The sequence below is a fragment of the Myodes glareolus genome, chromosome 7 (genome assembly GCF_982192425.1).
Source record: "Myodes glareolus chromosome 7, mMyoGla1.1, whole genome shotgun sequence".
NCBI classification, from domain to species: domain Eukaryota; kingdom Metazoa; phylum Chordata; class Mammalia; order Rodentia; family Cricetidae; genus Myodes; species Myodes glareolus.
The window spans coordinates 57,193,533-57,204,550 of record NC_142032.1 but is presented as its reverse complement, the minus strand read 5'-3'; the positions used below and the strand labels follow the sequence as shown (position 1 = coordinate 57,204,550).

General features: G+C 42.2%; 1 protein-coding gene across 2 annotated transcripts; it reads right to left on the bottom strand.

Annotated features, from left to right (window-relative positions):
* Positions 1–1,474: 1,474 nt before the first annotated feature.
* On the bottom strand, positions 1,475–10,768 carry LOC125415730 (RNA-binding protein 4). 2 transcript variants are annotated; one of them, XM_048458213.3, is made up of 4 exons: positions 10,457–10,768; positions 8,785–9,207; positions 3,654–4,329; positions 1,475–1,859 (listed from the first exon to the last, which is right to left on the bottom strand). In XM_048458213.3, the coding sequence occupies exons 2-3, from the start codon at positions 9,194–9,196 to the stop codon at positions 3,662–3,664; spliced, it is 1,080 nt and encodes a 359-aa protein (XP_048314170.2). In that variant the 5' UTR covers positions 9,197–9,207; positions 10,457–10,768; the 3' UTR covers positions 1,475–1,859; positions 3,654–3,661. The 2 variants fall into 2 exon arrangements, with proteins under 2 accessions (XP_048314170.2, XP_085549622.1); XM_085693496.2 differs by lacking the exon at positions 3,654–4,329.
* Positions 10,769–11,018: the final 250 nt, after the last annotated feature.

Below are 11,018 nucleotides of genomic sequence, written 5' to 3'. Positions count from 1 at the left end.
TAGACAGGAACCTTCACTTGATGTGCAATTTTACTTCACGTTTGAGACAGGGTCTCACTCCCCTGAAACTCGCTGGCCTTGAACCAAGAAGCCTACCCATCTCTGCCACCCACATGTTTAGACAAGGGCTTACGCTACCACATCCAGCCCCAAGTGCTAAGAACTATCTAAGGGAAGCGGGCCTGATGTATCTTTCATTTCTGCCTCCCACCCCATCCTTTTTTCCAAAACAGCTTTAAGATCCCCAACGTCTGTTGAGAGTCTCCTCAAATCTGTTAACAAATATAAGTCTCCCAACCTTCACATCAAGAAACTGTGCTAAAACTATGTGCAAAACAGTAATTGGATTTATTCATTAAAGAAAAAGGGACCAAAGTACGCATGAACCTTTCTAAGACAGGCAACAATGGCAAAGAAAACAATTCAGCCTGGAAGTAAAAACTCCTTTCCTGGAAAGACTGAAGAGCAACACAGACATCACTTAGCACAGGGTCTCAGATCACAAAAAATTACCTTTGTCCAGAGTGCTGTCACAATCCCAGCCATCTATAAATTAGAATGAATCAATGACAGTTAGTAGAAAAATTTAAAGTCACCCAAGTCAAAAGTGGCTCCTTTATCATCTTTATTTCATTTTATCTTCATCATTATGACCCCTTTACTGAAAGCATGCCTGGCATAACAGGAAAAACTCAATACTGGTCAAGTAAATGATTCTGAGAGATGGATGACCCTATATATGCTGAAACATAGAAGACAAACTCTTTTTAATAAAAATATGACACTAAAGCAGTGGCTTCTCACTGCATTCAAACACTTGTCCTAACTGCTGATAGTAAGTTTATCAATGACTTACAAAGGAGCTACTGGGCCCGTAACACCTCTCATCTACAGTCATGAAGTACAAGTTATAAGATGCTTATGGAACTAACTACTCATGCAGACTCTTGATTCTGGCAGAACCATATGAACAGTGAAGTGCGCCACAAAGTAGTACTAGTCGATGGAATAGCAAAATGCACTCTGGCAGAAGCCCTAACTTAATTTTTCCAAAAGATTTTTTTTTCCGTCAAACCTTCACCTCTTTGCCAGGAATAAGTCAAGGGAGGTATGTTGACTGAGTATTAACAGAAGTTGCCAAGTATGCACAATGATTCTTTCTCAAAGCAAGTAAAGATCTACAGCTCTAAACCACTACTTAGTTGGCGTTATATTCAAAAGTGGACTAGCAGGAAACGTCTTCATTGAAAAAAGGATGCCTAATTGAATTCTTCTGTATAACTACTCCTCTTCCATTTAGTACCAAAAGGTGCTATCTACTATTAAAAAAAAAAAGTAAAAACTTCTACAGTGTTATTCACCCAAAGCTAGGTAGCTTAAACTGTAAATACTCCCCACCTTTTGTTCAGTGTACAAATATACAAAGAACCCAGAAACAAGTCCAAACAAGAACTTTCTCAAAGCACACATACCCTAATTTGAAAAACCATTTATTTCACTGGAAAGTGATCCAAATCTCTAGGACTAGCCTTTGGGCCAAAAAAGAAAACCTGGAGCAGTGATTCTCAGCAAGGTCAGGAGGCAGGGAAGAGACAGCACAACCTCTACCAGTTCCTGCACAGGAGGCATGCTGGGAAAACAGAACATGAATGGGAAGCTACAGAAGAATAAACAGAACAGGGAATTGAGCAGGAGAGAGAACAGGAAAAGAAAGTCTGAACTTAACAAGGTAAAATAAGGTCCATGGTTCCTGAGGGACTGAATGCACAGAGCCGAGAACGTCCCGGAGATGGGGTACCACGAAGGGTGTATTCTCATGCACAACCGCAGCTCGGAATTTCAGCCCACACACATCCCACCTGAAAGAGAGCACAGTACAGGGGCTTTACAGCAAAGCTCAAAAGGGCTTTTCCACTTAGAAACTTCAAAGAACATCTTACGTCATACCTTGATACTCACTTTCAAGTTTATCTTTCCCTAATATCTACATAATTTCTAAAAATGAGAACAGCTTGCAGGTAAGAGAATCATTGGGAAGGCTAAACAGTCCCCCAGTAAAGGCCTTTCTCCAAATTAAATAGCAAAATTTTCATGACAGTAGGCAAAGATATTCTATTACTTTCAATGTTAACATTAGCATTCTCAAGAGAAGGGAAGGTAATTCCACAAACTCAGAGAGCAAAAACAAACAAAAAAAAAAAAGGGGGAAAGTTCCAATTAACCTCTGGGGTAAAAAGTCAACAGTGTTTCAATCTAAGAATTACTGCAAGAACTAGGAAAAAGTTGCATCAACTGAACAAGTTTGAAGGTTTATAGAACCAACTTTTAAAAGAAGGCACTGGAAAATGTGTAAGCTACATCAAGTTACTCAAGTTTTTCTTCTAGCACAATCCTAGTCAATGAACCCAGTCAGTCATTTGGACCAGTCAACGGACCTAAGCAAGTCACATACCATCTGCTCTACTATGAAAGATGACGAAGTGTCTGTATTACAAGATTAAGGATCAATAACAATATCAGGGACACAGCAGGGCTCCTCAAAACTAAAAGAACTGAAAAGTACAACAGCAATCTCAAAAAACCTAGAGCCCAAAGCTGACAAGAAGCGTCAAAAGAGAATGCATTCAAAACAGAAGCCCCACGGTGGTAAACACCTATCTCAGCACTCAGGACTGAAGCACAAACTGCCACAGTTCAAGGTCCCCTTAGGCTACATTCTGAGACTGTCATGGTCAAATGGACTCGGGTAAAGTTGTTGAGTATTAAATGTCCTTAACTAATGGGAAGATGAGGAAGTGATGTGGTGGTCATGGTAAAGTTCCTAAGACTAGATTTCAACATTACCAAGAAATACACAAGTATACATGTAAACGTATACTGCTGTATCGCCCTAAGTGAAACATGTCAAACCCAGGGTCAAAAATAAAAAAACTGAATAAGAGGCTACAACACAATAGAGGTAAAAGATAACAAAAGTGGACTCTTAAGGTCATGAAGCTGGACTAAGTAGCTAAGTTAGACTTTGAAGCTCATGCCAGACTTCCTTACTCTGAGAAATGTTTTCAACTATTTCTGCTTTAATTTATAACTAATTAAGTTCTTTAAATGCCTAAGACAAAGAGACCTTTGAGAATATGAGAAACAATCTTCAAGATTAAGATGAAGTCATTTTGTGGATCTTCATAGGATTTGAACAATAATAATCAGTTAACTAGTTAGAAACTTTATCATTAGTGGTCCTATCAGATCCAGATCCTTTTCACAGCATAATGCAATACAGCAAACTAAAAAAAGAAAAAAACAATAACTAGTGCCACACAGCTAAGAAATTCAACAGACTCTAAGAAGCAGCCCACCTATGTCTCAATATCTGGATCCCAGGTCAATTACAGCACAGGTTTGACCCAAGATTTAACAGTACACCATTGTTTGTTGTTTCAATACATTGAGAATGACTCCCACTATTAGAAGCCCTGGAAAAATAGACAAAAGAGCAAAGGATGTTTACTTCAAACTTAAACATTTAAGAACTTGTCTGTAAACTGAACTATGCTAGTAACCTCATACTAGCAAGCAGAGCAGCCTAACTGGAGCCCTTTGAGGCCACAGGAGGGATGGCAAAAACCAACAGGGGACACCCCCCCCACGCTCACCTCAAACTTTAAAAGGCTGAGTACCGCGCCCGATCCGCATACTGCTCCCGCTCATACCGGGCCATGTCGTACAGGGAATTCCGCATGGCTGCTGAAGCTTGGGATAACTCACTGTCATGCCCGTAACCGTAGCCCTCTCCAACAGTGGGGACTGGGCCTGTAGCGCAACGCAGGGGGCTCCGATCCCGCCCGTAATATGAAGTAGAAGCTGCAGTACAAGCAGCAGCCGCTGCTGCAGCAGCAGCTCCTGAAGGTGGCAACAGATGTCTATTGTAGGGATCGAGAGAGGTGGAGGTGAGGTGACTGGCCATGGCTGTGTTCTGGACTTGTGGCAGCTGGGACAGAGTCTGCTCTGCATAGTTATATGCAGACGCAGCTGCAGCTGCCACTGCCTCATAGGAGCGGGCAGCACGGCAGCGCTTGTAGTAGGCATCGAGCGCTCCGTACGTGTTGTTGTAATACAATGAATCCCCATAACTCATGGTGTAAGGCGTACGCACTGCTCCATATTGCTCATTATATTGCTCAGTCAAGTCTGCCACGCGGCCCGAACGATCTATTGGACACTCTTTGGACCAGTGCCCCTCTTTCCCGCACCGATAGCAGCCGCTCTGGTCTCCCATCCCGGGCGCAGTCCTAAGTCGGCTGGTGGACAACTGCACGTGCATTCGTTTGCCTTGAAGAAACAGACGCAAGAAGGGTTGCTATCACGAAGTAATAGCCCAAGCCCCTACCCCAGCCTCTGGTCATAGCAATGGTTTTACTTAAACAACTCTGGATGTGTTGTCAAAATTGTCAAAATGCCTTTCTATGGGGGATGGGGAAGCCCAACATACAGATTCAGCATAAATGACCTGATTTCAAGCAAAGGATAACCAGAAGAAGAAGAAATAGTTATCAACACCAGCTTACTGTTTAAGAATTCTACTCTTGCTCAAAAGAGATTTCACCCACTGCCAAGTAACTGCACAAATAGCTACCCCAATGGCCCAATACATAAGAAACTCTAGAATGTTTCAAAAATCTGACATTCCCATCTTTTATATCAAGATTAAGCAGGGAAAAAATGTTGAATCAATTTTATGCATACATACCCCAAATCAAAGAGATTCCAAAGTTACCATCACTTAAGAATGATTAGGACTTGTTCCAAAGCTAAGCCTAGATGCCAAGTTTCAAAGCTAGATCTTTGGAATAGCCATGAATTAAGGAAATATGGAAACACAAGATGAAAGTCTTCTCTTTAAATTGTTCTTTCTCATTTAATAATCATTCTAATAGGGATTTATCCACAATCTGACTCTCTAATCAGAAGGCCAAAAGAAAATTGGGCAAGCTGTCAACACATATACACACAGTAAGTGCATTTTAATAAGAAAGTAAGAAAGGTACAAAGAGTAATCAACAATGCTAGTGAAACAAACTGCTCAGGGTAGAGGAATTACAGTGAGAAGATGAAAAAAGCTGAGCATGATGGCACACACCTTAATCCTAGCACTTTGAAGAATGAGGCCAGAGGGTAAGTTACATACAGCCTGTTTCAAAAATCAAGTAAGATTTTGAAATTCTAAGAACATGCTTCAAACACAACCTTTCTTTGAAAAACACAATTGGTATTTTGAAAATGAAATAGTTCTCAAAGCCCTAATAAAAGAAAAGAGGCAACTTTTAGAATAAAGGTTAAAACTAAATTCTCAATTTATTCACCTAAGAAATTTCTACCTATGTCAACAAATTTACTGGCAAATGAATTCAAAAGGGATCTAAATCCAGCAAAATCTTCACAGTGTAATGACTCCAATGCACCTCAACACATATGTTGTAACAGTAACAGAAGAGGAAGCTGGAAGAATGGCACAGTGCTAAGATCACTGGTTGCTCTTCCAGAGAAGTCCGGTTCTATTCCCAACATTTCCATGGATGATCACAATTACCTCTAACTCCAGTTTCCAGGGGATCTGATCCCCTTTTCTGGCCTCCAAGGTGCCAAGCACACTTGGTGCACATAAATACATGCAGGCAAACATTTTTAAAAAAAAAAAAAGGCAAAAATAATTTTTCAGAAAGTCACTAGAAAAATGGTTTCTCCCACTAATAAATCTAGACTGCAGATATCAAAAGAACAAAGATAGGTGATTAGATATTTACAGGCCATAATGGACAACACCGAAATTTGCCCAGGATGGGGATGGGGAAACTTTAGAACATAACAAATTAGGGGAAAAAAAATACAGCCCAGAAATATGCAAACACATTTAAGACATAGAATTATTCACTGATAAATGCCTTGATCTATGCATTTGTTGATTCTGGTGTCCAAAAAGGGAACTAAACCTTTTAAATCTAAAGACAGTTTTTTCAAGCAAGCAAGCAAGCAAAAACAAAAACAAAACAAAACAAAAAGTACCCAATTGTAATAAACTGAAAGGGAAAGGACTAGTCAGTTACTCAACATATAAAGAACTCTGATCAATTAAGAAATGAAACAAAGGCAAACATGATATAATCCCAGCACTCAGAAGACAGAGGCAGGTGGATCTCTGTGAGTTTGAGGCCAGCATGGTCTACAGAGCAAGCTCCAGGACAATCAGAGCTGCTGTTACACAGAGAAGTCCTGTATAGAAAAACTGTGTGTGTGTACGCACACACGGGGAGGAAGGGAGGGAGGGAAGGAGGGGAGGAGAAAGGGAGGAAGAGAGGGAGAGAGCAAGGGAGGGAGGGAAGGAAGGAAGGAATAAAACAGTAAGGCTGGGGACTTGGAGGGACACACACCTAGAAGAGGTTGGAGACAGAAAAATGGCTTAAAACCAACCTAAGTTTAAGGCCAACCTAGGTAACATAATGAAGAAAGGAGAGAAGAGATGGTCTCCAGCTGTTGCTCAGCTTACTAGCATGTGAAAAGCCCTGGACTCTATCTCTAGCACCACATTTTGAAAGACCATGACATTAAGAGAAATAGTGTAAAATTGACTAAACATGGGCTAGCATCAGAGCCCGAGTTTCAGATACCCAGTTATAAGAACACTTGCCCTCAAACAGACCACACTGTCCTCCCCTTACACATGTAACTGCCACCAGAAGACACCATCTCTTTGCGATTAAAGTGCTAGAAAGCCTCCAAATATCAGGTCTCATACCAGAACCTTCCACAAAAGCAGTCTTTGCTTCCAATTAAGTTGTTGACAAAATATCTCTCAGCTTCCCAATTAAAAAAGAAAAGCAAACTAGACCTGAGAGACCTGTGACATTTTTAATAATGCAAAGCAATGCCCATGACACAGGGCACTTGTCACATGGGGGGGGGTGTCATCAGACTCTAGAAAGGTTCAATTTAAGGGGGGGAAAACCCAAAGATGACAATAAAGCACTGTTCCACAAAAGTTAGTAATGAAGAAAAGAACCAGCCACTGCTTAGTGTTAATATAGTCAGAGCCCAGGTTTGAAATACAGTTCTGGGGGGGGGGGGGGGAATCTGCACACATGTTGTAGACATACACACACCACACTCAAACAACACATATAAAGTTAAATATTTAAAGGGGAGGCAGAAAGATGGCTCATAGGTTAAGAGCACTGGCTGCTGTTCCAGAGGACACTGGCTCAATTCCCAGCACCCACATGGTAGCTCACAACTGTCCTGTAACTCCAGTTCCAGGGGGTCTGCAATCTTCACATCAAAGCATAAACAAACATAAAAATAAGAAAACCTGAGTTATGGGTCTGGTGGGATGGCTCGGCAGTTAAGAGCACTTCCTAATCACCATATGGCTGACAACCACCTGGTTCCAGTCCCAAGGGATCTGACACCCTCTTTCTGTCTTCTGTAGATCGCACATAAATATTTCAAAATCCCTGTATTTTTTTCTTTTATTTTCCCCCTAAGAAATATAGCTATGAGTTCCAGGACTATGCTGTAATCTGGAAGTTTGTCAGATCCTTAAAAGAAACTGTTTCTGACTCTTGGAACCTAAAAGCATGAGAGGAGTTCAAAGTTCAGCTAACAATTCAGTCTTTTAAGTGCTACTCTTGACAAAAGAGTTTAGATCTTAAAATAAAACTAAATACCTTCCAAATCAATTGATAAACCACATCAACATCCTCCAGGCACAAAAACAATTCAGCCACCAAGGCTTTATGGTAACCCCAAACTATCCCCCAAAATGTCTAAACCAATCTACCCCTGCATGCACATGAAACCAACCAGAGGACATGCCATTACTGCTCCAAATCTTAACGCTTCCTCTCTTGATTCTTAAAATCAGTCTCCTAAGTGATGTTCAAATGTGACTCCTTGGCACAGACGTAAAGCAAAATTAACTAGAGCCACAACCTTTCAAAAGTTTGTCATTTTTACTGAAAGAACTGAAACAAGAGGGGAAGTTTAACCCAAATTCTGTCCCTGCTGCTTTCTTTCTCTGGATTTTCCTCTATCAAGTGCATTCAATGTGACGTTGTGTTGATCCAATAAAAATCAGAGTTAAAAAGAAGAAAAAGTCTTCAGAGAAATGATATTGTTTGTTTTCTTGAGACAAGGTTTCTCTAACAGTCCTGGCTGTCTTGGAACTCACTCTGTAGACCAGGCTGGCCTCTAACTCAGAGATCCACCTGCCTCTGCCTCCCAAGTGTTGGGATTAAAGGCTTGCGCTGCAACCACTGCCGCCACCACCACCAGGGAGAGAAAGGATTTCACAACAGGCTCAAAAGTCTTAAACACCACAAATGAAAACGAACTATATTTCCGCTTCCAAATCACCATTCTCCATTTTATAAAACTCATTACTTATTTCCTGCACTGTTCCTGAGCATTTCATAAAAAAAGGTTGAGGGTCAGTGGATGTAACTTAGGGAGTAAAGAAGCCCTTGTCACCTGACTTGTTAGGCCTGGCCACCTAAATTCAAGGAGAGAACAGATTCCCCCAAACTGTCTTCTGATCTCCATATGCATGCTGCAGTGCACAGGAACAGATACAAAATAAATGAATAAACATAATTTTTGCTGAAGAAATGCATCACCCATCCTTATCAGCCAGCAAAAAGTTTTCTATCCCAAACCCTTTCTCTCTAATCATCCAATTTCTTCCTTCCTAATAGCCTTGTGTTGAGCTGTCAATCACCAAAGAGAGTGGTTCACCTTGAAACTCTGTGTTGTCAAGGCCCCTGATGGCCTCCACTGCATCCTCTGCCCGCTCCATGTGTACAAAGGCATAATCTTTCACGATGTCACATTCAATGACTGGGCCATACTCCTCAAACTTGGCCCGAAGCTCTTGGTTGGTACAAGTGGGACTGATGTTGCCCACATGTAACTTGGTTGAAGCTTTGCTCTTATTCTTGCTGGCTTCCACATTGATGTTCACTCCGTGCAGCTTGTAACGGTGCAGGTTGCGTATGGCATCCTCAGCAGCTGTCTTGTCCTCTATGTGCACAAAGCCATAGTTCTTAATGATGTCACATTCCAGCACCTTCCCATACTGCTGGAAGAGTGAGCGGATCTCTTGCTCTGTAGCCTCCCGGGGAAGATTTCCAATGAACAGCTTCACCATCTCCACACAGCCTGCAAGTAGAAAGACAAAGTTAAGGATAGACCTAAATCCATAGCAACTATTAAAAAATAAACAAACAGATAAAATCAACCCCTACTATCACCTCCTTTCACTCTAACATATAGTTCCAAAATTTTATCTTTTGGGTGTGCCCTGTCACATCTCCAAACAATAACCAACAAGGGAGTTCAACAAGAGAGCCTGCTTTACGGCCCACAAGAACTTCTATTAAAGAGGTCTCTAACAAGGCAGTCTTTTGTAGACAAAGGGAATTTTGTGGTGTTGGGCATCAAACCTACAGTGACATACATTACAGGCCAGTGCTCTGCCACTGAGTAGACCCTTTGCCCCAGACAAAGGAAAAACAGGGCTGGAAGTTTTGAGAATAAATTAAAAGCTACATATACTGAGCATTTCAGTCCACTGTGATAGCCACTAGAAAACAAGATTTTAAGCTGAGCAGTGGTGGCATACACCCTAAGCCCAGCACTCAGGAGCACAAGTGGATCTCTGAGTTCTAGGCCAGCCTGGTCTACAGAGCGAGTTCCAAGATGGATCCAAAGCTACAGAAAAACCTTGTCCCAAAAAACTAAAAAAACTTAAAAAAAAACCAACAACAAAGAAAAGAAAATAAAGATTCTCACTACTAGACTTGCTAATTAGGGCTTCCTCTCTTAGCAATCATTTCCGGAAACGTGGGCCTTGCAGTAGCTGGGTTTAGGAGTTTCCTTTGGAATAGCGAACACTGGAATCAACCAGATAATAAGTATGGGAAATACAGAAAGTTCCCGAGGAGAGATCCTTTTTTTTGGGGGGGTTGGGGGGATGCCGCAGCGCACATCTTTACTATGTAGCTCCTACAAAAAAAAAAACTGGCCGAGCAGTGGTGGTGCACGCCTTTAATCCTAGCACTTGGGAGACAGAGGCAAGTGAATCAATCTCTCTGGGTTCGAGGCCAGCCTGGTTTACAGAGTTCCAGGACAGCTAGGGCTGATACACAGAAAAGCTCAACAGAAAGAAAAAAGAGAAGGGGGGAAAAAAAAAAAAGAAAAACTGCCTGGTCAAAGATGGGTGCTATATATTGTTTAACGAGGAAACAAGGCCCGGGGGCATGAGAAAGTCTCATTTCTAAATCTAAGAGTTAACTAGGCATAAACCCCCAAACAGGAAAATGAACAAAGCAGAGGATAAAGGGGACAAAAGGAAGGTATTCCAGGGACTGCGGGGTGGGGACTTGAGGGAGGGCTGCTTCAGGCTTACCGCACAAAGTCGAGGACCGAGGTCGGCTCTCAGTGACGGGTACGCAGGCCGCGACCCCACTAGGACAGCCCTGACGTCCAAGGGAGTCAGGGAAGTTTTAATAAAGAACACAGAAGAAGGATTTGGAGTCTCTCACCACATGGAAATCTGCAGATCCTCCTCCTCGCAGCGCGGACGGTTCTGACAAAATGCTAAAATGGCGGCGGCCACAGCAGTGACTCTGGGTAGAAAGGGGGAGTGAACCTACCACCGGATTGGACGTTCGGTAAAGTAAAAGGCTGGCGTTCCCGGAGATCCTCTTCCTGATTGGTTACCGCGAACGCCAATTACCTGAGAGGCCAGGAAGAGGTGGAAACGTCAGTAATCCGGAGCTTTTATACGGAAGCCAATGAGTACCCAGCCTAGTGAAAGCGAAGCCACTGATTGGGCAGGAGGTCCATGTGAGGGAGGAGCCACAAACGTGGGTTTCTTCGAAGTGTGGCCCGCCATTAGGCAAACCAAGCGATAGTCTGTGTGGCAGTCAGTGGCTTCATGGCCCTAACTTTGTTAAGCTTTCACATTC

Coding starts and splice junctions, on each gene's coding strand:
- LOC125415730 (XM_048458213.3), bottom strand. CDS start 9,196: ATGGTGAAGCTGTTCATTGGAAATCTTCCCCGGGAGGCTACAGAGCAA. Junction 4,330..8,784: donor TGACAACACAGAGTTTCAAG/GTGAACCACTCT, acceptor TGTTTCTTCAAG/GCAAACGAATGCACGTGCAG.